Raw genomic sequence first — 27,664 nt, forward strand, 5'->3', positions numbered from 1 at the left:
CAAAGTTACCATATATGGTTCTTTGGCCCATGAAAGGGTTAAACCAAATAAAAACACAGATACTGGGTGATTTTTGGTCCAGAGAATCCACTTTGAGTGATTGAGTTCACAAGAATGGCCTGGAGGGAGGGATGACGGCATGGACAGACGACCTGAAAACAGGAAAACTCCTCCAGTTCTGGCTGTTGCTGGGAAAGAGATACAAAGATAAACTCAGGAATTTAAAATCTTTGTTAGACGTAAATGTGCAGATAGATTGAGTCTTCGTTAATGCAAACACAAAAAAGCACTCAGAGTCAGCACAGATTAATCAGAAACATTAAAAATGTTTATTCTCCCGTTTTAATGAAACTGGACCTCTGTCTCATTTCACCAGACTACAGTAAATAAACAGTAAATAAAGGTTTATATGAGAATGTAATGATAACATACCTGAGCCCCGTAGAGCTGGTGTTTTAAATCTCAGAGTGCCTTAAACATCAGACACACGTGCACCACTCTCACTTTCAGAGTCTCATTTATTTCATGTTTGTTTGTTTATGTTTCTTAGAATCTGGTTTGAAGAAATGATCAAACATTCAGCTTTAATGTGGATCAATCAAAATAAAGCTGAGTCCCATTTTAAAGTGTAGCTTTGTCAGCAGAGACTCCCTGTGGACTTTAGACTTAGACTTTTGGACCGACTGGAAGAGCATGATGAATGAATCCTTCCCAGGCCTTGAAGAATGAAACTGCTGTGAAACAAGTATGCAGTGATTCAGATCTGTGCAGTCATTCTTTACATCCCAGCAGGCAGCGATGCTGCAAGAACAAGAACACGAGTGTTTTCTCTGAAACCTCTGAGACGTAGAGGAGTTTATCAGTCAGACATGTAGAGATAATCAGAGTGAACACATGGCTGTACATTTATCAGTGACAGCTGCTCAGATAGAGTACAGCGTGGCACAGCAGCTTCTGAACCTTAGGAGAAGTCATGATATTTAACAGTGAAGATATGAAGGAGCTTTAACTGCAGATACTGACACATGCTCATCTCCATGCTGCCTTTAAGAGTGTTATCTGTGGCTGTCAGCTTCCATGCATTCATCAGGATGTGATTTCCATCCAAAAATAGTTGTTTAAAGTTTTTAATCATATGGTATTTTGTCCTTTTAGATGTACTGTAGTTACCTATCGATGCTGGGCAGCAGCTGGTTGTTTCTTTATGTTCTCACAGTGATATTAAATAGACCCAACACTGCTTCCTAATAAATACTACTAGTACTACTACTAGTTGTAGTTCCACTACAGTTGGAACAATGCACCGCTCCATCCGATGCCTGGCATTGACATAAAACTACTACTAGTAGTAGTTTTATGTTTTTATTTGTTATGTTTTTATTCGTTTTAGTCACTGTGCAGCACTTTGGTAAACGTGATGTTTTGTAAAATGTGCTTTATAAATAAAGTGGATTGGATTGGATTGGTGATGTGAGGCTGGCATGCAGCTGCTCAGCCATGGAAACCCGTTCATGAAGCTCCTACTGCACAGTCTTTGTCTCCCGCTTCATGGCTGAGTTTCTGTTTTTCCTAAACTCTTCCGCTTTCTAATTATACCACTGACAGCTGACTGTGGAATATCCAACAGGGATGAAATTTCACCAACCGTCTTATTGCAAAGGTGGCATCATCACAGTATGACACTGCGGGTTATTGAGCTCACCTACACCTGTGGACCTGACTGAAACACCTGGGTTCAATAATTAACAGGTGTGACAAAATACTTTTGTCCATACAGCGTACTGATAGTGCATTAATATGAGTTTTTTCTGTTTACATTTATTTGACTATTCAGCTTTTTGAATTTAAAGACTAAATGTTGCGACTGAAAGTGGACTGAAAAGTTTTTACATAATTATTGACTAAAACTAGACTAAATCTGAATTAATGGTGTTTTTTAAGTTGATAACTTGGAAGCTTTTGTGATTATTATTAAAGTGTTTTCAGGATGACAGACACGTGGCTCTCAGTGGGAAAATAAAGTCCATAGAGTCCAGACTTATCACTCCTCATGACATCATTTACAACACCTGGAGAGGTTAAAGATTACTGACTTTATGTTGAGGCAGGTAGAGCCGTGCTTTTAAAGATCAGAAACACGAGGCTGATATTCACACAGCCCCAAACCACAGCCGGACGATGTGGTGAGTATCTGACTTTGTTATATTCTTTAGATAACATTCAGCCACAGAATCACTCTGCTCAGAGTCACCACTTTACACAGCGACCTTTTGAACTGTAACACTGGTCTTAGTTTATTTTTCAAGTTTAAACATTGACTAAAAAAGAATTAATTTTTCCCAGCTGGTCTGACAGACATGTTTGTTTCTATGCGGTGACAAAAGACAATGTAAAGGTATGGAGATTAGTAAACATGGTTTATCAGATTGTCTTAAAAACATTCAGCTGTGGTTGTCGTTGCTGCTGTGATGAGATTTGACTTGTTCCAAAGTTCTTATTATAAAGCTCCAGTGTGCAATTTTATAATTGTTAATAAAAAAGCATGCCTTTTTACAATCTACTAAATTAATACAGACCATTGGGATTCTGATTGATTATTTCTATAAGGTTATTTTCAGTAACACTCGTCATACATTTAATTATTTATTGTGAAAAGGATTTACTTCCTGTAGAAGTCTCTGCTCAAAAGATTCTCCCTGTGTTAGTAAAACAGCTTTGACTTTCAGGGAGGGCATTGCTAGAAACCCCCATACATTCAGACTATAAAGGAGGAGGCTGGGGTGGAGGAGGTAAGGCTTTGCCAGCAGCAGCGTGTTATCATCATTGATGCAGCAGGGATTAGTGAGACAGGAGTCGCTTTTAAATGGACCACCATGTTGAAGGAAAAAGCTGAGAGATGCTAATCGAAACTGAGCGTATGATTTCTACATGGTGCATTCAGGATGTTTGAGGGGCAGGGGCAAAAATGATAGAAAGGGCCCCTTTGGTTGGGCGGCATCATTCAAAAAATTGCCACATTTGTAGTGAAAACGTTAGACATACTGCTTCAGATTAGACTTTTTAAAATGACTATGCTTCTGTGAAGCATAGTCATTTTAAAAAGGACACTTAAGAGGGCAAATACAGTATAAAATATTGTCTATTTTGAGGGAACAAAACCAAATTTGGTCCGCTTAGAACAATGGTTCCCAACCTTTTTTTCCACAGCTGTAGACATGATGAACAGAATACCCCTGTCTATGTTTATGCATGCCAAGTAAACCCACCGGAAGGGCTGAATTTTTTACGAAGCTATGGGGCCATTTGGCTACACCCATGCATGAACACACTATTACAAATACATTTCTCCTACGTCTGATGAGCATGTTAAAAATCACACATTAATAGGAAACCGTCTCTGAAAAGGGAGCCAGCTCTTTGAATCGACCCGTCAGCCTGTGGACCTGAACTGAGTTGTCATTTCAGTCTGACCCATGAGATTTCTTTGCTATGTAGTCCAACCCTATGAGCATGTCCTTAAAAAGCAATTTATGACCAAATGAGGGAGAAAAGCTGTTAAAAGGGCCTCTCAGTTTGTAGCTCATTCACTCCCATTCATTCTTATCACCAGCAGCTTTACTGCAAAACAGTGTGAAGGGACACCAAGCCACTGTAGAGAGCCAAATCAATGACATACAGCGCTGATAAAAAAGTATTCACCCCCTTGGATGTTTCAGTCTTTTATTGATTTTATAAATCAATCATGGTCAATAGAATTTGGTTTTATAACAAAATACAGAAGATGTCGAAGAGAAAAGAGATTTCAACAAAGTAATGTCAGTGAAATAGAAAATTTGTAATGTAAAGTGTCTGCATAATTTCATTTCTTCATTTCTTCATGATGGATTTAACTGAACTCTGGGGATACTCAGAGCCTTGGGAATGTTTTTGTTTTTATCCCCTGACTTAGACTTTTCAATAACCTTGTCTCTGAGTTTCTTGGAGTGTTCTTTTGTCTTTATGGTGCAATGGTAGCCAGGAATACTGATTAACCAGTGACATTATATTTTTATTGAATTGATGGGGCCATTAAAATTAAAGTTAGAAAAGAGAAGACCTGCCAATACAAGTGTTTTAAAGCAGGAAATGAAAACCCTGTTTACCCTACCTGTCTGTCTATAAGCTGCTTTAAATTTTAATGCCAACCTAAGAAATTCAGGCTTATCTTAACTAGACTGTTTGAACTCATGCATAGCTTATCCAACCAAATGCTTCACGTTAAATGTCATGCTTCATTTCCAACTTTTTGTTCTTATCAGTGCTGCTGCGAGTCAGTCGACCCTGCTGGTCAAACTGGAGGCCCTACAGTGCCATTTCACCTGGGATGTGAACCTCAGTGGGCCCAAACTCTTCAGTCTCAGGGACAAGCTGCAGGACATTGGCACAGAGGAGGGCTACAGCTGGCTGGGCCATATTTACAACCTGCAGGGGTACGTCCACTTCCAGCTGGGGTTCGCCAGTGATGCCCAGCGGTTCTTCAGCAGAGCTGCAGAGGCTTTCCGCCAGATGAGAAACACGGTCTCAGATGAGGGTGCCTGGCTGGTGGTGAACCATGGGAACTTGGCTTGGCTGCACTACCACAAAGGAGAAGAAGCAGAGAGCCTAGCTTTCCTTTCAAAAGTTAATGCCCTGATGAGAAATTACCCATCTCCATCCCCGGAGGAGCTGCACCCAGAGATCTACGCTGAGAAAGCCTGGACTCTGATGAACGTTAGTGCTGATGAGATGTTGAAGGCTGCAGATTTCTTCCAGAGAGCTCTCAGGATGCAGCCAGGCATGGTGGAGTGGCACACCAGCCACGTATTAGCGTTAGTTAATGCCTTTAAAAACAGCAGTAAAGAACTGGGGGCTGACATTCTGGAGAAAATGAAAATAGCAAAGGAGCATGATCCACACAACTTATACCTCTCTGCTCTGTACCTTGAAGCACATGCTAAAAAAGGAAAGAAGATAGAAGATGAGGCTCGTGAGCTCGCCAGGAGAGTTTTAAGAAAGCCAGTCAGCAGCTACAGTGGAATCAAACCATTACTGAGACTCTACAGGATGTTCGTCTCCATGGATGAGGCCATAGACTTGGCAGAGGAGTTACTGGAAAGACATCCAGATGAGCGTTACCTGAAGAGGTGTGCAGCAATCTGCTACAAGATGAGGATCTTTTCAGACAGGGACAACTCGTTAGAGCGCAGCATGGTTGACAGAGCAGTCGCTCTCAGCAGGGAGGTGATTTCTCTTTATCCGTACTCTTCTCTAAAAAGGAAAATACATCTAGCAAACATGTACGGAGAGTTGAACAAACAAGACGAAGCAGACCAGATATTCCAGGAGCTGCTGGAGAGTGATCTTGATCCAGAAGGGGAACAGATGCTCTACAACTACTATGCAAAGCACGTCCATTTTATTCGAAAGGAGAGCTACAAATCGATTGAATATCACATGAGAGCAGCAGAGATACCGTTAGCGTCTTACTATCGGGAGAACAGCATCAGAACTCTGCAGAGGATTAGAGACAGGAACAGGAACCGCATGTGTGGAGACATAAGTGAGTTTTTGGGTAACCTGCAAGACTACAACTGAGCGTTGGTGTCATACAGTCTGATTTGACTCTGTGTCTTTGTTTAGAGCCTGATAAACAGCATTAAAGATTTTTAAACCTTCAAATGTCTCTGACTTTCTATGTTGACTTCCCTTTAACTGCATTAATCGCCACACAGTTTATGGTTGCTAAGGTGACCCTGTTAGGCCCTCAGGTTAGTCCTGAATCCAGAATCTGGCCCCTGCTGTGATTGAAAAAAAAATATTTTTAAGGGATATGAAAAAAAGGGATTTTTTTTTGTTTCGAACAGTTTGTGAGATCTCACAAACTGTTTTAAGTTTTTTCCTCCCAATCTTTTTTTCACGTCCCTTAAAATTTTTTTCTCCCTTATTTTTTTTTTTCCTTCTATGTCCCTTAAGGGGCTCCATACTTTTCTATTAAATGTAGACATTATTTAGACATAGTGGAGACATTTTTAATGTTTTTCAACTATGTTTTGCTGGGTGGGTTGGTAGTCTATGTAGTAGTTATTTCTGTTTATGAGATTATGAGGAGAATTACAGTCTGTCTGTCTGTCAGATAGAAAACCGTTTAAAATCAAAGCATTATTATTCAGTGTGAAGGCTAATAATCAAACCTGATACTCACTAATGATCAGACTGATAGAAACTTCTTTGACCCTGTGATGATTTTAAACGTGTTTCTTCCTGACAGACAGACTGCTGCTGTCTGACTTTAATTCTCTTCATAATCTAATAAACAGAGAAAACATGACTTCTAACCCACCCAGCAAATATTAGTTGAAAAGACGTTAAAAAAATGTCTCCTCCGTGTCTAAACAACGTCTAGATTTAATAGAAAAGTAAAAGGTGAAAAAAAGTAATTTTCAGGTCGTTGAAACGACATCTCTATAAAGGCATCGCTGTAATATGGTCATATTTTAAAAGACTATTATTGGGCTCAGTTTGGACTAAATCAGACGGACAAAACATGGCTCAATTTTCTACAACTATCTTGTGACTAAATTAAGGTCATGACGGACCGGATGTAGAAAAAAACGTCTAAATGATGTCAGTGTTTGGTGGGAAAAGGAAGATTAATATCTGAATCTGTTAATTTTAAGAGCATCTGACATGTTTGATGTTTGAATCAGAAAACAAATCAAACATTAAACTCAAAACTCATTCACTCTTTATTACTGATTTTATTAAATATATTCTCACTATTTCACTATAAATGCTTAGACTTTTAAAATCCCAGCCCATCAGCTAACGAGCCTTTTAAAACTGCTGATGGTTGTATTTTCTTGAGAGTCCGCTGAGTCCGTTTATCGTCTGTTATAAACTCCGTTTCTCCTCCATTATTTAGCTCTGCTGGTGCTTTAAAGTTTCACTGACGTCCACCGTGTAGCAGCGTCCAATCAGAGAGTGGTATCCAATAAGGGGGCGTGTCTTTAAGTAAAAAGCGCTCCGGGAAGCCTGCTCTCATGTCTCATCGGTCTTCAAATCTCAGTCCTCTCTGTCTTATGGCTCCGGTCTTAAAACGACTTAAGAGTCTTTGGGACGGTCCTAAAGTGAGACGTAGCCTGTCTTCTAACAGCAAGAGGAGATGGGAGGAGATCACGTAGTGCTCAAGGATGTCATGTGGACGTGGCTGGATCTTTGGGGCCGGCTTGGATGATCCGACTCCGCCTCTCCGCGGTGCGCAGCCGTCTCCTTCTCACAGGCTGCTGGTTTTACTTTCGTTTTCATGCTTTTGTTTTTGACGTAGCTATTTCTCTCTGAGTAGAAGTTTGGGTAAGTGACGCTTTTCATCGTTTTCAAAACCGTTAGAGACAGCGAGGAGAAGAAAAGAGTGTTTTTACTTTTAAAGAATCAGCGAAGAAGAAATAAAACGAGAAAACAGAGACTTTCTTTCAGCCTGGTGGTGTTATCGGACCAGGAAAAGTCTGCTTTGTCATCATAGCTAGGCCTCTGTGTAAAAAATTAAAGCATTAGAGCTCCTTTAACGTGTTATCGCTACAGTTTATACTCGGGTCTGTTGGACCTTAAACGCACACAGTAAACACCGGTCTCTCTCTGTGTGTGGGGCCTCGTCGTCTTTTGGAGCTTCACTTTCGATTAGACTTTTTCTCTGAACTCATCCGATCTAATGGAGGTTGGTAAGACCTACGCGCATTTTTCAGAAATATCAGCAAAACACCAGACGGTGTGCAGGAGCTTATTTTAGTTTATTAAACTCGTTTCTTAGTCTTTTTTCTCCTTTTCAGACCTACCTACTTTTAAATCACGTCTTAAAACGTATTTTTATTCCTTGGCTTTTAACTCAGCATGAGAGTTGTGTGATCTCCTCTGTGTCTTTTATCGTTTTTTTTTTTATTTGCCCTACTGTGAAGTTTTTGTGTATTTTATGATGTTTTTATTTTGGCTGCGGTTTTACGTTTTTTACTTGTTTTAGTCACTGTGCAGCACTTGGGTAAACGTAATGTTTTGTAAAATGAGCTATATAAATAAAGTGGATTGATTGGGTCAGACTGGTTGTCTGTGAGATCACTGTTTCTAATGTGATGGATATGCAGCTTTGCCACATAGAAACTTTATCCCAGCATCACAGCTCAGGAAAAAAACGCTGATGGTTATTTTCTGTGGAGGTTATTGATCCGGGATTGATCACTAGTGTTGCCCCCTCCCCTCTAGCTTTGACACACTCATAGGGCAAACAACAGTAGGAGAGACTGAGATCAGCTGATAGAAGGTTTTGTTGTTAGTATAATCAGATACAGCAGATAGCTGGAACAGTGGTGTTTATGAAATAACACACTGAAGACTATTATGAATATCTATAGTTTAAATATACAGGCTGTTTGGAAATTAGAAATATAAACTCCATGATTGGAACAAATGATAGACCTCATGTTTATTTTATTCTCTATTTCAGGTTAAAGTTACTGAAAATGATTAAAAGTCCATAAAAGATCCTGTCAGTTTATCCTGGTTTCTGTTCATATTAAATTACACAGGAGATGTGTCACACTAGGTGTTATGAATTACTTTTTGTTTGCTGTTAATTGTCGGTTGTGGTTGGCAGTGCTGTGTAAACATGTTTAAATATGAGTCTGTCTCCATCCAGCCAAATGGTGTGACGCTTTGTTAAAGCTCCAAAATAAAATGTGCGCTCCAAACATGCAGTGATGCAGTCATTTAGGGATGAAGCACCATTTTGATGCAATTGCATTGATCATCTTAAGGCGAGGTTGGCAACAGCACAGCGTAAATAAAGTAAAGATTAGCCCACTGTCTGTGAGAGCTGGTAGAAGTTTTTATGATGCACAGACTTTCCACTGATCAGGAAACAGTTCCACCTCTGTATGACTAAAAAAGAAATATTGATAAATTACATGTAAATAAAGTTGATAAATATTACTTTGACAGTGCTATTACTAAGGGAGTTTAACCAGTCTGAGCCTCTCTGCTGCTTTTTTAGCATGTGTGACACCATCATGTGAGGACAAGGATGTGACACTTGTGGTAGTTTCCAGACACTTAAGTGCCGCCAAGAAAAAGTTTCCCCCCTGAATGAACACATCGATATTGCCATTCCTTCAATTAAATGGACTGTCTGTTATTCTGAATAAATTATTAAACATGGATTGTCAGAATCTGTGCACAATGAAGGAGGATGCAACTTCATGGATGCCAGGTGCTGTTAAACACCATAGAAGAAGAAGGAGCAGTGCTCTCTGAGGCTCTGGTGTGCGTGCGCAGTTTGAAAACTTGGCGAGAGAGCGAGAGAGAGCGCGAAAGAGCGAGAGAGTGAGCGAGACAGAGAGATTGTACACAAAGGTACATGAAACAGTGAAAGTATTCTTTCTGTACAAGTTTTTCTTAGATCTGTAAGACTAGATCTAGTCTTTAGCACTGAATGTAAAGAAAAGTATTCTTGGATCTTATCTACAATTTGCCCAAAGTGCAGCTACCTCTTATGGCCATAAGGTGTCATCTTTAATGCACATTTGTATGTTTGATGTTAATATTTTGATGTTCTGCCAACAAAGTACATTTTGTGTGTTATTTTATTTTATTGCAAAAAATGGTTAAATAATTTCAGTGTGTGTATAAGTACTTTTTGAACCTTTTGAGCACATTTCAACAATACCGTGATAATTATAACCGTGATAATTTTGGTCACAATAACCATTATATGAAATTTTCATATCGTTACATCCCTAGTTGCAGGGGTCCAGCAGGAGAAATCCAGCAGGATCGGGATTAAGAGAAGTGTCCCTTACAGGGCTCTAGTGTTAATGATTAATGCTGGTCTATTATACTTAAAGGCTTTAAACAGTTTGGCCTGTTACAGTCTGATTAAATGAGTCTTTCTCTTTATGCTGTCATTAATCAGCTGTTTGTTTTTAACAGGATGGAGAAGCAGAGACCAGACTCTCCTGGGCCCAGCTTGTTGTCAATGAAGAGTGACCGGTCCAAAGATATCGATATTAACTTTAAAGATGGTAAACCTGCTGATGGAAGGTAAGTCTGAGTCAGATTTAATGATGTGGCTGTTGATTTAAGACTAAAATCTTGGCCCACAGCTGATGGACTTATCAGTCTGTTGTTGAAACATTGACATCACAGTGTTCACCTGTACAACAGTCACCTGTTCAGAATTCAGTGGTTATTCCCAACTTGACAACCATATCATTGTGTATCGAAACATGAATCCCCATCACCAGAAGTAGTTGATGACATCTTAGCCAGAATGAAGGCTTTATAAAGTATTAAAAAGTCTGAAATGTAAACTGATAAAGTCTTGGTTTCAGCTATTTTTTTCTGCTTTTGTGCTCTAAATGGATGGAGTTCTGGATGGTTGGTGGATGGCCACCATGTCCTAACCAAGCTGCAATGTTAGCAAGGAGGCGGTGGAGTGATGTTTTAGGCTGGAATCATAGGGGGAGATGGTAGGCCCCTTTAAGGTGCCTGAAGGTGTGAAAAAGATGTCAGCAAATATGTGGAGTTCCTAACGGCCCATTTCCTGCCATGGTATAGAAAGAAGATCCATGCCTTCTTGAGTAAAATCATTTCCATGCAAGACAACTTACCATCCATGCTTCAAAAAATTCCACTGAGGTCTTGGCTGGCAGAAAAAAAATCAGGTGTTGGCCTCCATCATCCCCTGACCCCAACACGACTGGGAACCTGTGGAGCATCCTTAAATGGAAGCTCAGAGAGGCAATTCAGGCATCATCAAAATAAATACAGGCAGAAACTATACATGGACTTACAAGTTCATTGGATAAGAGAGTTGTAAAGTTGTTATCAGAGAAGGGCTCCTATGTTCATTAATGCTATGCTAATCAGCTGTTTGTTTTTTAACAGGATGGAGAAGCAAAGACCAGAATCTCCTGGACCCAGCTGTGTGTCCATGAAGAGTGACCGGTCCAAAGATATCGATATTAACTTTAAAGATGTTCGTCCTGCTGATGGAAGGTAAGAGTCTAAATCAAATTTAATGATCTGGCTGTTGATTAAAGACTTAAATCTTGGCCCAAAGCTTCATGGTGAGCTGATGGACTTATCAGTCTGTTGTTTAAATGGTGACATCGCAGTGTTCACCTGTACAACAGTCACCTGTCCAGAATTCAGTGATTAATCCCAACATGACGACCATATCAGTGTGTATCGAAACATAAATCTCCTAACCCAGAAGCAGTCGATGACATCTTAGCCAGAATGAAGGCTTTATAAAGTATTAAAAAGTCTAAAATGTAAACCAATAAGGTCTTAAATTAAGTAGATTTCAGAATTCACTATTTTTACATTAATTCAAAGAGGTTTCAACTATCTTTTTGCTTTTGTGCTCTAAATGGATGGAGTTCTGGATGGTTGGTGGAAGTCCACCATGTCCTAACAAAGCTGCAACATCAGAGATAAAATCATGGTGTGGCCACAATAATCTCCTGACCTCAACCCTATTGAGAACCTGTGGAGCATCCTGAAAAAGAAGCTCAGGGAGGCAATTCTGGCATCGTCAAAGGAAATACAGGCAGAAACTCTACATGGACTTACAAGTTCAATGGATGAGCGAGTTGTTAAGGTCATATCAGAGAAGGGCTCCTTTGTTAATATGAACTAGATCTGTGGAGATGTTGTTGATTGAAATAGCTCTGATTAAGAAAAATTACCTCCAATCCAAAAAATACGAGATTTCTGTCTCCAATCCTTTAAAAACGATTTAGTGTTTTGAAACTCTGTTTTCAGAATGATTTGGAACACTGCATTTTAATTTATTTTGCTAAAAATTTGATTGCTTTCAATGGTAATTTTGGCAAACAAAATCCATATTAGACTATAACTGTTGAGGAAGAAAAATCGTACTGACTGCCAATGATTTAGACTTAGAATCTAAGAAAACAGTATATGCATAATAATTTTTACAGTGCGTTGATCACTCCAAATATACAAACGCTGCTGGTGTTGATAGTTTTGGTCAGACCTGGTTCAGGTTGATGGGACATCTGTAAAATAAAATGGTCGTTACAGAGGAATGGTGGGAGAATGTTCACGTCAGAGACAGTATTTCTGTCTGAGAGTAAACTGGTTCACCATCACAGGGAAGGCTGGACTAGTGCTGCCATGGTGTGATCTTTACAGTGGTGTGTTTTTACATGCATTGTGGACAAAGATGTTCGTAAAATGCTGCGTGTGGATGGGATTATGTTTTAATAATGTAGTTCATATTTGACCTCTGCCAACTTCATAAAGCAGGAACCTGAGACAGAGTTTGGGTATCATTACAGTGAAGGCAGGGGGGTAAAAACCTTTTCTTTTCATCATAAAAGTCTTTAAAACAGCAAAGGAAGTAGCTTTAAAACCCCTCAGAATTTTCTGAGTTCCTCTTCAGCTCTTCCTCCTTATTTCTGATTTTCCATCTACTAGTTTGGCCTGTTACAGTCTGATTAAATGAGTCTTTCTCTTTAGCTGTATTTAATCAGCTGTTTGTTTTTAACAGGATGGAGAAGCAGAGACCAGACTCTCTTGGACCCAGCTTGTTGTCCATGAAGAGTGACCGGTCCAAAGATATTGATATTAACTTTAAAGGTGGTAAACCTGCTGATGGAAGGTAAGAGTCTGAATCAAATCTGATGATCTGGCTGTTGATTTAAGACTAAAATCTTGGCCCAAAGCTTTATGGTGAGCTGATGGACTTATCAGTCTGTTGTTTAAATGTTGACATTGCAGTGTTCACCTGTACAACAGTCACCTGTCCAGAATTCAGTGATTAATCCCAACATGACGACCATATCAGTGTGTATCGAAACATAAATCTCCTAACCCAGAAGCAGTCGATGACATCTTAGCCAGAATGAAGGCTTTATAAAGTATTAAAAAGTCTAAAATGTAAACCAATAAGGTCTTAAATTAAGTAGATTTCAGAATTCACTATTTTTACATTAATTCAAAGAGGTTTCAACTATCTTTTTGCTTTTGTGCTCTAAATGGATGGAGTTCTGGATGGTTGGTGGAAGTCCACCATGTCCTAACAAAGCTGCAACATCAGAGATAAAATCATGGTGTGGCCACAATAATCTCCTGACCTCAACCCTATTGAGAACCTGTGGAGCATCCTGAAAAAGAAGCTCAGGGAGGCAATTCTGGCATCGTCAAAGGAAATACAGGCAGAAACTCTACATGGACTTACAAGTTCAATGGATGAGCGAGTTGTTAAGGTCATATCAGAGAAGGGCTCCTTTGTTAATATGAACTAGATCTGTGGAGATGTTGTTGATTGAAATAGCTCTGATTAAGAAAAATTACCTCCAATCCAAAAAATACGAGATTTCTGTCTCCAATCCTTTAAAAACGATTTAGTGTTTTGAAACTCTGTTTTCAGAATGATTTGGAACACTGCATTTTAATTTATTTTGCTAAAAATTTGATTGCTTTCAATGGTAATTTTGGCAAACAAAATCCATATTAGACTATAACTGTTGAGGAAGAAAAATCGTACTGACTGCCAATGATTTAGACTTAGAATCTAAGAAAACAGTATATGCATAATAATTTTTACAGTGCGTTGATCACTCCAAATATACAAACGCTGCTGGTGTTGATAGTTTTGGTCAGACCTGGTTCAGGTTGATGGGACATCTGTAAAATAAAATGGTCGTTACAGAGGAATGGTGGGAGAATGTTCACGTCAGAGACAGTATTTCTGTCTGAGAGTAAACTGGTTCACCATCACAGGGAAGGCTGGACTAGTGCTGCCATGGTGTGATCTTTACAGTGGTGTGTTTTTACATGCATTGTGGACAAAGATGTTCTGAAATGCTGCGTGTGGATGGGATTATGTTTTAATAATGTAGTTCATATTTGACCTCTGCCAACTTCATAAAGCAGGAACCTGAGACAGAGTTTGGGTATCATTACAGTGAAGGCAGGGGGGTAAAAACCTTTTCTTTTCATCATAAAAGTCTTTAAAACAGCAAAGGAAGTAGCTTTAAAACCCCTCAGAATTTTCTGAGTTCCTCTTCAGCTCTTCCTCCTTATTTCTGATTTTCCATCTACTAGTTTTGCCTGTTACAGTCTGATTAAATGAGTCTTTCTCTTTAGCTGTATTTAATCAGCTGTTTGTTTTTAACAGGATGGAGAAGCAGAGACCAGACTCTCTTGGACCCAGCTTGTTGTCCATGAAGAGTGACCGGTCCAAAGATATTGATATTAACTTTAAAGGTGGTAAACCTGCTGATGGAAGGTAAGAGTCTGAATCAAATCTGATGATCTGGCTGTTGATTTAAGACTAAAATCTTGGCCCAAAGCTTTATGGTGAGCTGATGGACTTATCAGTCTGTTGTTTAAATGTTGACATTGCAGTGTTCACCTGTACAACAGTCACCAGTCCAGAATTCAGTGATCAATCTCAACATGCCGACCATATCAGTGTGTATTTAAACATGAAACCCCATAATCCAGAAACAGTCAATGACAAAGATAAATCCTCATCAACAGAGGTCAAGTTGTCTACTACTGCTACACCCCTTAGTAGCCTAATCCTTCAGTCTTTAACTGTTTATTTCTACGATATCTGGGTCAAATAACATATAAAAAATTTGACCAGGCCTGGTTTTTATGACAAATACTATGAGTACAGATACATGCGGACTTAAAAGTCCAGGAAGAACTATAATTATAATGTTTATAATAACAGTAATAATAATAATAATGATAATCATAATAGTTATAATTAACAATGATGATAATAATAATTTAAATGATAATAATGACAATAATAATAATAACAATAACGATAACAATAACAACATTAATAATAACAATAATAACAACAACAATAATAATAATGATTATTAATAAAAATAATAATCATCATCATCATCATCATAATGATAATTATAATGATTATAATAACAGTAATGATAATAATAATAATAATGATAATAATAATAATAATAATAATAATGATATAATAATAATAACAATAATTGTAATGATATTAATAATAATGACGATGATTAAAAAATGTGATGATTATAATAAAAAGATGATAATAATAATAATAATAATAATGATAATAATAATAATTATGAAATGGTTTCAGTTGCATCTTTATGCCATCTCTGTCCAGCCAACAAACCAACTAATTAAAGGCATTTTCATTTGTTATTATGACAGAACACTTAGTAAGCTGCTTATAACCTGTTCTTAAAACTCATGTTTCCTCTCAGACTTCAGCTGCAGAGCTCAGAGCTTCACAGTGATCAGTCACCCCAGAAGAATCAGACAGACCTGGACTCCACATTTATGGTGTGTTAACTGACTAACTTAAAATCACAAGAACAACAGATCTACTGCTCCATTGAACATAATCAATATTGTTCTGTTCCAGCTGCTGGAGGAAAATATCATTACCTTTGTGAAGAACGAACTGAAGGGACTCCAGAGGGTTCTGAGTCCAGATTCCCCACAATGCTTTGAGAGTGAAACTGAAGATAAGGAGCAGCGGGGAGGCTGCACTGAGGCATTTCTGAAAATCACGCTCCATTTCCTGAGGAGAATGAAGCAGGAGGAGCTAGCTGACTGTCTGCAGAGCAGTAAGAGCATTTACTTTAGAGAGCCTGGCTGCAGACCTCCACTCTCTGGTCTCCTCCAATGCCAGACCTCATCCATCGTCAGGTTTTGTCCGCTGTTTGGGCTCATCCATTGTCAGGCCTTCTCCACTGTGGGGCTTACTCCACATTTTTCCATTGCCAGGTCTTATCAAATTTCATGTCTTCTCCACTGTGGGGCCTATTCAGCATGAGGCTTCCTCCACTGTGGCCCTTCCTCCATTCTGGAGCCTTCTCCACTGTGGGGCCTCCTCCATTGTGGGGCTTTCTCCACTGTCAGCCCTACTTCAGCATGAGGCCTCCTCCACTGTGGGGCTTCCTCCATTGTGGGGCTTTCTCCACTGTCAGGCCTACTTCAGCATGAGGCCTCCTCCACTGTGGCGCTTCCTCCACTCTGGAGCCTTCTCCACTGTAGGGCTTTCTCCCTTGTGGGTCTTTCTCCACTGTCAGGCCTACTTGAGTATGAGGCTTTCTCCACTGTGGGGCTTCCTCAACTGTGGGGCTTCCTCCATTGTGGGGCTTTCTCCACTGTCAGGCCTACTTCAGCTTGAGGCTTCCTCCACTGTGGGGCCCTCTCCATTGTGGATATTCCTCCACTGTGGGGCTTCCTCAACTGTGGGGCCTTCTTCACTGTACAGCTTTCTCCACTGTCAGGCCTACTTCAGCATGAGGCATTTTCCACTGTGGCGCTTCCTCCACTGTGGGGCTCTTTCAATGTACAGCCTTCTTCACTGTGGGGCTTTCTCCATTGCAGACGTCCTCCACTGTGGGGCTTCCTCCACTGTGAGGCCTACTTCAGCATGAGGCTTCCTCCACTTTGGGGCCCTCACCCTTGTGGAAATTCCTCTGATTTGGGGCTTCCTCCACTGTGGGGCCTACTTCAGCATGAGGCTTCCTCCACTGTGGGGCTTCCTCCACTGTGGGGCCTTCTCCACTTGATGCATCATCATACAACCTTGCGTTAGCATGTTAAGTATGCAAATTAGCATCTTTCCTGCCGATTTCAACGTGGACTTCAGCACTAGGTTACTTTTTTTATCAATAGGACCTGCTACAAAGTTTGGAAGAACTTTTCACAGCCTATCTAGGCGGATAAGGAGGTTAGAACCGTATGAATTCTGAGGGTAACTTTACCTATGAGGCTTTTGCAGACATGAAGGAGTCTTATCCCCCTCCTCCTCCGACGCTGAGAGTTTAAGGTAAGATTAATTTGATTCACAGAGCCAGCGCACCAGTGGTATAATAAAAATGATGTTCCAGTACAGTGTGGCAATGAGTTTTGCTCTGGTTTTCTGTCTGTATGTGAGCTTTGATCCACATGTATTCGTTCGGTACTTGTCTGTACCGTACCGAGAGGCCCGTACCGAATCGGCCCATACCTTTACACCCCTAATCCTTACTCTAACCTTCTTGGGAATTCCTTAGTTTGTGGTGTGTCGAATTCTAATTCCATCCCCCTCAGTAAGTTTTTGAATTTTATTTAAAGAATTCTGCTGTTGTGAAAAATTGCCACTTGCTGAACCATTCTGGTTCCTGCTTGGGTAATGTATGTCACTTCCCACTGCACCAATAAGGACTTGCAAACAGATAAAGTCATTAAGTAATTCATTTAAACAATTTCAATAATGTACAAACTGGCACAGTGATTATGTATTACTTACAGGGATTAAGCAGGATATGACAGGGTGTTTTATTCGAAGTCAGCCAATGTTCCCAAACACGTAAATTAGACGTCACGTCACTGGGCCTGACAGTGGAGGAGGCCTGACAGTGGAGCTCTGCAGCCAGACCCCTCTCACAGCTTCAAAGATTTAACATGATGGAACACTGAAAAGAAGTTAGCAACACCAATTTCAGATAGTTTAATGTCACAAACATGTGTATCAGAATCTCTCAATTTATTTCAGCCCTTCTTTGTTTATTTATTCAGGGACTGCTGCTCCAGTGTGCCGAGAGAAACTAAAGTCTAACCTAAAGAAGAAGTACCAGTGGGTGTTTGAGGGGATCGCTGAAGCAGGATACCGAGCCCATCTGAATCAGATCTACACAGAGGTCCACATCACAGAGGGAGGGACTGGAGAGGTCAACTATGAACACGAGGTCAGACAGATCGAAACAACGTCCAGGAAACCACATAGACCAGAAACAACAATCAGACAGGAAGACATCTTCAAAGCTCCACCTGGAAAAGATGAACCAATCAGAACAGTGATGACGAAGGGCGTGGCTGGCATTGGGAAAACAGTCTTAACCCAGAAGTTTACTCTGGACTGGGCTGAAGGCAAAGTCAACCAGGACATCCAGTTCACATTTCCATTTACTTTCAGAGAGCTGAATGTGCTGAAAGAGAAAAAATTCAGCTTGTTAGAGCTCGTTCATTACTTTTTTCCTGAAACCAAAGATTCAGGACTCTGCAGGTTTGAAGAGTTCCAGGTCGTGTTCATCTTTGATGGTCTGGATGAGTGTCGACTTCCTCTGGACTTCAACAAAACTAAAATCCTAACTGATGTCAGAAAGTCCACCTCAGTGGATGTGCTGCTGACAAACCTCATCAGGGGGAACCTGCTTCCATCTGCTCACCTTTGGATAACCACACGACCTGCAGCAGCCAATCAGATCCCTCCTGGGTGTGTTGACATGGTGACAGAGGTCAGAGGTTTCACTGACCCTCAGAAGGAGGAGTACTTCAGGAAGAGATTCAGAAAGAAGAAAGAGATTGGCAGAATCATCTCCCACATCAAGAGAACCAGAAGCGTCCACATCATGTGCCACATCCCGGTCTTCTGCTGGATCACTGCTACAGTTCTGGAGTATGTGCTGAAGATCAGAGAGGAAGCAGAACTGCCCAAGACCCTGACTAAGATGTACATCTACTTCCTGGTGGTTCAGTCTAAAATGAAAAGCATCAAGTATGATGGAGGAGCTGAGACAGATCCATGGTGGAGTTCAGAAAGCAGGAAGATGATTGAGTCTCTGGGCAAGCTGGCTTTTGAGCAACTGCAGAAAGGAAACCTGATCTTCTATGAACCAGACCTGATGGAGTGTGGCATCGATATCAGAGCAGCCTCGGTGTACTCAGGAGTGTTCACACAGGTCTTCAGAGAGGAGACAGGACTGTACCAGGACAAGGTGTTCTGCTTCATCCACCTGAGTGTTCAGGAGTTTCTGGCTGCTCTTCATGTCCATCAGACTTTCTTCAACTCTGGAGTTAATCTAATGGCAGAAGAAACGTTGACCTCCGATGAGTCTACAAAGACACAGCTCCATGAGAGTACATCAACCTCTGATGAGTCTATGAAGACACAGCTCTATGAGAGTACATCAACCTCCAGTGAGTCTACGAAGACACAGCTCCATGAGAGTACATCAACCTCTGATGAGTCTATGAAGACACAGCTCCATGAGAGTACATCAACCTCCGATGAGTCTACAAAAACACAGCTCCATGAGAGTGCATCAACCTCCAGTGAGTCTACAAAGACACAGCTCCATGAGAGTACATCAACCTCTGATGAGTCTATGAAGACACAGCTCTATGAGAGTACATCAACCTCCAGTAGGTCTACAAAGACACAGCTCTATGAGAGAGCCATAGACCAGACCTTACACAGTCCAAACGGACACCTGGACTTGTTCCTTCGCTTCCTCCTTGGTCTTTCTCTGGAAACCAATCAGAAACAAATCAGAGGTCTGCTGACACAAACAGGAAGTAACTCACAAACCAGTCAAAACACAGTCCAGTACATCAAAAAGAAGATCAATGAGGATCTGTCTGCAGAGAAAAGCATCAATCTGTTTCACTGTCTGAATGAACTGAATGATTGTTCTTTAGTGGGCGAGATCCAACAGTCCCTGTGTTCAGGACGTCTCTCCACAGAGAAACTGTCTCCTGCTCAGTGGTCAGCTCTGGCCTTCATCTTACTGTCATCAGAAAAAGATCTGGACGTGTTTGACCTGAGGGAGTACTCTGCTTCAGAGGAGGCTCTCCTGAGGCTGCTGCCAGTGGTCAAAGCCTCCAACGAAGCTCTGTGGGTGTAGACACAATAATGATGGTTCGATGTAGTTCATCTTCATAAGACATTTTCTTTGCTTTATTTAGCTTTCATTGATATCCTGTATTTGTTCTTTAGGTTGAGCGGCTGTAATCTCACTGGGAAAAGCTGTAAAGCTCTGTCCACAGTCCTCAGCTCCCAGTCATCTAGTCTGAAAGAGCTGGACCTGAGTAACAATCACCTGGAGGATTCAGGAGTGAAGCTTTTGGTTGCTGGAGCAGAGAGCACAAACTTTGCACTTCAAACTCTAAAGTAAAGAAGCAGCTAGTAGCAGTGTTATCAAAGACAATGTGTTTGACTTGTATTTGACTGATTGGAGGTCCCTTTTTAGGTTGAGTGGCTGTAACCTCTCAGAGAGAGGCTGTGAAGCTCTGTCTTCAGTCCTCAGCTCCTCCAGGCTAAGAGAGCTGGACCTAAGTAACAACAACCTGCAGGATTCGGGGATTAGACGATTCTCTGATGGACTTTCTACATTGGAAATGCTAAGGTCAGGATTTCAAAACTTTACTAAGTCTTTAAACTAGGGATGTAAGCATATATCCTTGGTACACAAGGTCTGATGGTAACTGCCGTTCCCTCTTCCCTTTGCTCTGTACCATTAAAAAACTACACTTTTTGCCCTGACTACCTACCATTTGAAATCGTCATGTCCACGATGGCACCGAAGTGCTTCTATCACAGTGATACTGCTGTATTTACAGTACCTTTACATCTCTATTGACTAACCTAATGTTCTTTTCAGGTTGAGTGGCTGTAACCTCTCAAAGAGAAGCTGTGAAGCTCTGTCCTCAGCCCTCAGCTCCCAGTCCTCCAGTCTCAGAGAGCTCGACCTAAGTAACAACGACCTGCAGGATTCAGGAGTGAAGCTTTTGTCTGATGGACTTAAGAGTTCAGACTGCATACTAGAATCTCTCAGGTTAGTGAGCAGCTGGTTGAAACATTCCCTAAGCACAGTGGTTCCCAAACATTTCCTGCCAGAAAATATTGGCAGAAAATATTTTTAGACCCCCCTACCTTTCAACGTAAAAATCAACATGCTGGTACACGTGAATGTATGACAAACATGTATGACAAACAGGGCTTGACGTTTATACCCGCCAACTAGCCAAATGCAGGTGGATTTCGGCTGTGGTGGGTAGCAGCGTGACGCTAACTAGCCACAATGGCGGGTTGAATTTATCAGTGTCACAACTAATGCTTCACTCTGACCGTGCTTGTCTGTTAGCCGTTATAATTTAGGCTTGTTATAGAGAGACCATTTGGCACATGAAGGCTCACATTTCCCTCCAAAATTACTGAAAAGGCTGGTCTCTTAATCTATTTGTGTGTTTTTACGCAGCGCCAAGGGCTTTGGTGCTGCATGGCACACATATGTATACTGATACACACTCGCATTGATGTGTTGGTAATGTAGACTGAAGGCTTCTATCTGTAGAATCATGGGGAGAGAGCTGGTAGGTCCCTTGAGGGTCCCTGAAGGTGTGAAAATGACCTCGGTGAAGTGTATAGAGTTTCTGACTGACCACTTTCTTCCATGGTACAAAAAGAAGAACTGTGCTTTCTGTAGCAAAATGATCTTCATGCATGCCAATTGACCTATGGCTAAGTCCCGCCCTCAAACGCGATGAGCCAGTCACAGTTCGTATAGCCGTTCCATACACTCGGACATCGGCTGCCTGGACATCCATTGAAATGAATGGGAGAAAGTCAGTTGTCGTCTGGTTTTATGAGGTTTTTTTTTTTTGAGATTTTAACATGCGACTCCAACACAAGGTATCCTGAGAGGCTGGATGACGGAGTGTATTTTTTACCCTTTCCTAAGCCACATCTAAACCGAGAAAAGTGTCTTCTTTGGATATAATTGTGCAGTAGATCACAACATCAACTCAACGTGAATGAAATTAACACGGATATCTACATCTGTTCTAAGGTAAGCCAACATTGTATTTGAGGCAGCATATTGTCACTTTGCTGGAAAGAAATATAAAGTTATCTTTAACATCTCTAACGTTAGCTTAAGTTAGCCTAACGTTAACTCCTAGCTATGTTGTTCATTGTGTCACGTTGTTTATTGGGAGTTCGTTGTCATTTTTTGTTCTGGTTTTTGTTCTTTGGTGATCGTACATCATTGTTAGCTGTTGTCTAAAGGGCTCTAGTTAAACTAACGTTAACTTCTGGAGCTTAGCTTCATGAACTTATCTGTAATAGCCGAGATAATAAAGGTTGACAAACATTATGCTCACAAGTTCAATGGATGCAAGAATAGTGTAGGCGATATCAAAGAAAGGCTCCTATGTTAACATGGAACTTGGCCTGTTAAGATGTTTTTGGATTGAAATAGCTTTGATTTCAGTAAATATGACCTCCTAATGCTGCAAATTCAACAAATGACCATTCTCACTTCTTTACAACCTAAAAAATGTTTTGAAACTCTGTTTTGCATAGTAAATTGGAACAGTGCATTTGAGTTTTTTTTAGTTTTGAACAAAAAAAATCATCACTGGGAGGTTTGTTCAATAAAATCTGAATTATACTCTTACAGTTGATGACTGAAAATCATACAGCCACTGACTCAACTATTCAGGAAAATCTGAGAAAAAAATCTGTGTAAAAAATGTCTGTGTAAGCATGGAACCACTGAAAACGATGGAAAACGCTGTAGTATATATGCCAGGCCTGTAAGTGGCGCTGTAACACCGCCACAGAAATGCACCAAAAGAGAGACAACGATTACAGAATACTGCCCCAAACTTTCCCCTGGTTTCCCTTCTGGTTGTTCTCCATGGTGGATTTAAGAACATCTGGTGTCTGCTTTTTTAGGTGGTGGTAAAGAAGAATCAGATTTTGCTGTAAAAGCCTTAATAAGCTCAGGAGTTTCTGCAGCACAACCCATCTCTGTCTGCCATAGTTGTTTTGGTTTTACATGTATGTATGCCGTAATCGTTTCGTCATGCTGCTGCTGCTGCTGGCAAAGCTTAACCTCCTCCCCCTCAGCATCCTCCTTTATAGCATAAAGCTTGCATCATATTCAGATTCATGCTACTATAGGTTGATTGCTTTTGAAATAATTTAATTGTAATTAATACGCGTTGTCATAAATGTGTCTTGTCTATATGGGGGTTTCTGGCTATGTGCTCCTAGAAAGTCAAAGCATGCTGCTTGTCTAAGCCAGGGAGCATCTTTAGAGCAGAGCCTTCTCTGCCAAGTGGTTAAATGGTTAAAAATGTATGACGGGAGTTTTCTTGGCTGAATTGAGTGTTTTTGTGTAGTCTGTCGGGCTGTCTTATCTCAGAGGAAGGTTGTGCATCTCTGGCCTCAGCTCTAACTGCTTCTTCCCACCTGAGAGAGCTGGACCTGAGCTACAATCATCCAGGAGAAGGAGGAAGGCAGATTCTGTCTGCTCGACTGGAGGATCCACTTTGCAGACTGGAGACACTGAGGTACAGACAGACGCTCTCTCTGTTTCCACTGATGGACTGTGGTTCTTCAGTGATGCTGGATTTCAATGAAGATGTGTGAAGTAGATTCTGATTTGGTCTCCTCTCCAGGTTGGACCACGGTGGACGGCACAGACTGAAACCTGGTCCGAGGAAGTGTGAGTTTATTTATGTTTTTATTTATACATCCACAATACCTGTGTGTTTTGAGTCAGTCTGTCTGAATAAAATGTTAGGGTTGTTTTTCATTCTGCTGATGAAGACAGTAAAAGATGAACTGATTGAAATCATGTTGTTGTCACTGTCAATCAAAATAACAGCAAAGCAGCTCCTGAGCCACATCATGCATACTGTAAAAAAGAATAGATATAAGAATAATTATTCACAAATCATAAAAAATATAATGAAGTTGAAAATTAAGCAACACAAACAATTTCAGTCCAAATGTGCACTCCAAAGTGCTGGATGCATTAAAAAGTTTGTGCATAACGTCTTTGAGTAGCCGGTCCCAACTGTTTGAGGGAAAAAAGGTTTGTTTTTTTTCCATTCACTTTTTATTGACTTTTAGAACATTATCAGTAATATAAACATTGCAAAAATATTAAAAAAAAATAAGTAGATGGAAAACTAAAACTAAAAATTAAATAAATATACCAGCAATTCAAGAATAACACAAAATAAAATTAATGCAAACAAATGATTTACAACTAAATATTAAATGTTATTCATTTTAATCATCTGGACTGTTAAAGTTTCAAACAGTGACAGGACAATACATAAATTTAAAGTTCAGACATTAGAGATCAAAGACAGCTGCCTTATTGATCATTCCTAGATGGCGCTGATCTTTCAGATCAATAACATAGTTAAAAAAATTAAAGACCATGAAATGTTAAGCAAATTTTTTTCATAAAGTTTACAAAGCTACTGGTTACCAGTGTTCTTTAAACAAATCAAATTAATTATTTAATTGATGGGTTATTTTGTGGTCAAAAATCAGATTACTGTTATTGGCCCTTTTTTTGTAACTTTAATTTTTATTGATTATTTCAACATTTTATACACATAAAGCCCACTGATGAAATGTAGTACACACAAACATAGCCCACAAACCTATGCAACACAACCAGACATGCGCGGGGCCAACCCTAAACTAAATGATAAACATGATTTACTGCTGAATAGTAAATATAAGCTTGATTAACTCTCAGAAACCATCAGTAAAGTTGTTTATGAATGATCAGATGATAACCGCCAGTTCTTTCTCGCTCTCTCCATCAGACGCCTGTGAGCTGGAAGTGGACACAAACACAATGAACAGAAGACTCGAACTGTCTGACAACAACAGGACGGTCACATGCGTCCAAGAGGTTCTGCCATATCCTGATCATCCAGACAGATTTGAGCGTCCTCAGCTGCTGTGTCAGGCTGGTCTGACTGGTCGCTGTTACTGGGAGGTCGAGTGGAAAGGAAGAGTTGATGTATCAGTGAGTTACAGAGGAATCAGCAGGAGAGGAGACATCAATGAATGCGTGTTTGGATGGAACGATCAGTCCTGGAGTCTGTACTACTCTGAGGAATGCTACTCTGTCCATCACAATAACAGAAGAACTATCCTCATCTCCTCCTCCTCCTCCTCCCCAGCCTCTGGTAGAGTAGCAGTATATATGGATCATTCTGCTGGCTCTCTGTCCTTCTACAGAGTCTCCTCTGACACACTGATCCACCTCCACACCTTCAAGACCACATTCACTGAACCCCTCTATCCTGGGTTTGGATTTGCAGTCTGGGCTCTTGGTTCCTCGGTGTCTCTGTGTGATTTATCAGTCAGAGAAAAACAGCTGACTGACTGAAAATCAGCTGACTGAGTGAAGATGAGCTGACTGAAGAAGATCAGCTAACTGAATGAAGATCAGCTGACTGAAAATCTATGTAACATTGCTAGTAATTGTCTGTGAATACAGTGCTGTACAGTGCTCATTACCAGTTATTGCAAACGCTTGATTTCAGTTATTGCTGCCAAAGGTGGCACAACCAGTTATTAGCGTCAGGGGGCAATTACTTTTTCACACAGGGCCAGATAGGTTTGGAATTTCTCCCTTAGAAAATTAAACAGTCATTCAGAAACTGCATTTTGTGTTTACTTGGGTTGTTTTTATGAAATGAAAAAGTTGGTTTAATGATCCGAAACATTCAAGTGTGTAAAATATGCAAAAACATCAGGAATCAGAAAGAGGGCAAATACTTTTTCATGACACTGTAAAGACAATATAGGCAAATGCGGTGGATTATTTGGAACAATTGCCAATTGGATGATAAAAAAACATTGCTTGGATTTTTGATAGATTAGTCGAAATTCCGATACCAACATCAAAAATATGTCCGATACTGCTTAAAATGAAGGTATCAGTAAGTACACGAGTTTATGCACCAATCCAATACCATTTGGTTTAGCTTTATATTATGCTTCATCTAGCCACGCTAACTGTTAGCACTATAAACTGGAAAACAATTCTTCTTTGCCGCTAGAAAACACTGCATGAGCTAACGTTGGCTGTCATGGTGGCTGCGTGATAGTTTTTCTCTGAATGTGATCGTTAAAATGCCTTCAAGACCAGTGCTGTCGCACGGGAAAAGTGACACAGTTCATCAAAAGTTAACTTTTGAACCATAAATCATTGCCTCTTACTTGTTTTTCCTCTTGAAGCTAGCCACTGTCCCCTCTCACTGACACTATTGATGCCTTTGAAACCCTTGCGGCAGCATTTTCAGCGAGCCTGGGACTTTAATGATTAATTCCACACCAAATAAACCTGATATTGAACGTCTTTCCATTTTAATTCAATTACAATCATGTATTACTGCTAGGTCCAATGCTTACTTAAATGCTTACCATTGTATTGTATATGTTTGTTTTAATGTTTAACAGTAAAACTCAATAATCAGCAGAAGAACACATTTAGAGTCACAGAGATGCTGTACATTATGATTCTATTTGTTGAGCCATGTTCTGAGTCAAGTATAGGTCTAAGATAATTTGCTAGTCTGCACAGTCAGTCCAGAAAGTTCACACTTGTATCAGATCATTATTCAGTAGTGGCCGATACCCAACACCTTCCCTCCTTCCTGTTTTTGGACTAAATATTTGACTGCATTAGATTGTGTGGACTCTTTCTGATACAGCAGGACTACTTTTGTTGGACTATTCTAATCAGGAGAGAACAGGAGAGATTCTAATGGTGTGCCATGTCTTTTATTATTGTTTGTCTGCAGTCTAACAAAAGCATTTTGTGTCTGCTGTGGTGTTTTTATCCTGAAATAGTTAACAGCTTGTGGACTCGTGTAACATGTTATAATAACACTTAGCAAGTAACTGAATAGTTGCAAAACTGTGGAAGAGGATTACTGAACATTCTTCTGGTGAATAATTGAATAAACTGTTTTGATTCTTCAGGAGAAATTGTCTTTATTTCTGTCATCTGTTTCAACCACAGACTTTAGAAAATATCGGACCAAGCCTGAGTGACATCAGCTGTTTGGTTACCCCTCGGATCCTACTATGTCCGTTTTGAGGACATTTATCATTTTTATCATCATTTTTTTGAGTTGATAGTCACATTTTTATAGATTGAGGCCTCAAATTTGGCAAAAGTTACTATTTTCCTTCATATTTAAAAAAAAAAAAAAATGTGTCACCCATAGAATTTCGCCCTTAGAATTTTTTTGACTCAATAATATATGTTTGTTTCACTTACAGTTACAACTTTTAAAGTCAAAAATGTATATGCTTTCCTTGTAAATTAACAAGTTTTGAAACTTGTGACCCTAATTAACCTTGCAAAGCAGATGGATACACTCGTTTCCATGTTTCTCACTGGCAAATCCATCTTGCAAAGCTCCCACCTGAACCGTTTGGGCCCGGTTAGAAAAGGGACAGGACCAATCAGTGACAAGGGGCAGAACTTTCGGGCAGTCGTGATGTAAGCAAGAAGCAGCAAGAGGCCAGTGCATTTCTGGCAGAAAAGCTTTGCGTGGATGCTGCTAAAGCGCCAGTTTTGTCAGAACTTGAGGACATTTCTTCATTGAAAGAAGAACAAGGAACAGCAGAGTTGTTTTCTTTTCAAAATGACTAAAGTCGAGTACTGACATGTCTACAGTCACCATGGTTCGCGTTATGTATGGAATGAGATTTGTGTCAAAAAGATTCAAACAAAACTTTTTCAGTATCAAACAAAAATTAGCATTTGAGAACAAAAAAATGTGATCCAAGCAAAAAAATCTTGATATCAAAAGGACAAATTTGAAATAGCAACCAAATTATTAATCTTTGAATTTTGAACATCTATCTTTTTGTTTACAGTTCCTGTTTTTCTCTCTCAGTGGTCAGACTTTTGCTCTCGCTTCTCAGTTTTGCGTTTGCGCTGCCTGATCCTTTGTTTGTGTTTCTTGAGTTTTTGATCTCAGTTCTGACACAAATTTCATG

At 40.1% G+C, this 27,664-nt stretch overlaps 2 protein-coding genes across 8 annotated transcripts; both read left to right on the forward strand.

Annotated features, from left to right (window-relative positions):
- Positions 1-4,266: 4,266 nt before the first annotated feature.
- LOC121512194 (interferon-induced protein with tetratricopeptide repeats 2-like) lies at positions 4,267-5,613 on the forward strand. The gene has a single exon (XM_041791348.1). It carries the CDS (start codon positions 4,267-4,269, stop codon positions 5,611-5,613), a length of 1,347 nt encoding a protein of 448 aa, XP_041647282.1.
- Positions 5,614-7,096: 1,483 nt separating this feature from the next.
- On the forward strand, positions 7,097-26,634 carry LOC121512384 (NLR family CARD domain-containing protein 3-like). 7 transcript variants are annotated; one of them, XM_041791628.1, is made up of 14 exons: positions 7,097-7,272; positions 9,991-10,101; positions 10,948-11,058; positions 12,581-12,691; positions 14,213-14,323; positions 15,312-15,390; positions 15,473-15,677; positions 17,623-19,720; positions 19,823-19,996; positions 20,076-20,231; positions 20,487-20,660; positions 23,014-23,184; positions 23,293-23,339; positions 24,463-26,634. In XM_041791628.1, exons 2-14 carry the CDS (start codon positions 9,992-9,994, stop codon positions 25,032-25,034), a joined length of 4,119 nt encoding a protein of 1,372 aa, XP_041647562.1. In that variant the 5' UTR covers positions 7,097-7,272; position 9,991; the 3' UTR covers positions 25,035-26,634. The 7 variants fall into 7 exon arrangements, with proteins under 7 accessions (XP_041647562.1, XP_041647560.1, XP_041647559.1 ...); XM_041791626.1 differs by lacking the exon at positions 7,097-7,272 and adding an exon at positions 7,281-7,368; XM_041791627.1 differs by lacking the exon at positions 7,097-7,272 and adding an exon at positions 7,294-9,414.
- The last annotated feature ends 1,030 nt before the right edge of the window (positions 26,635-27,664 follow it).

This window comes from Cheilinus undulatus, linkage group 7 (genome assembly GCF_018320785.1).
Source record: "Cheilinus undulatus linkage group 7, ASM1832078v1, whole genome shotgun sequence".
NCBI classification, from domain to species: Eukaryota; Metazoa; Chordata; class Actinopteri; order Labriformes; family Labridae; genus Cheilinus; species Cheilinus undulatus.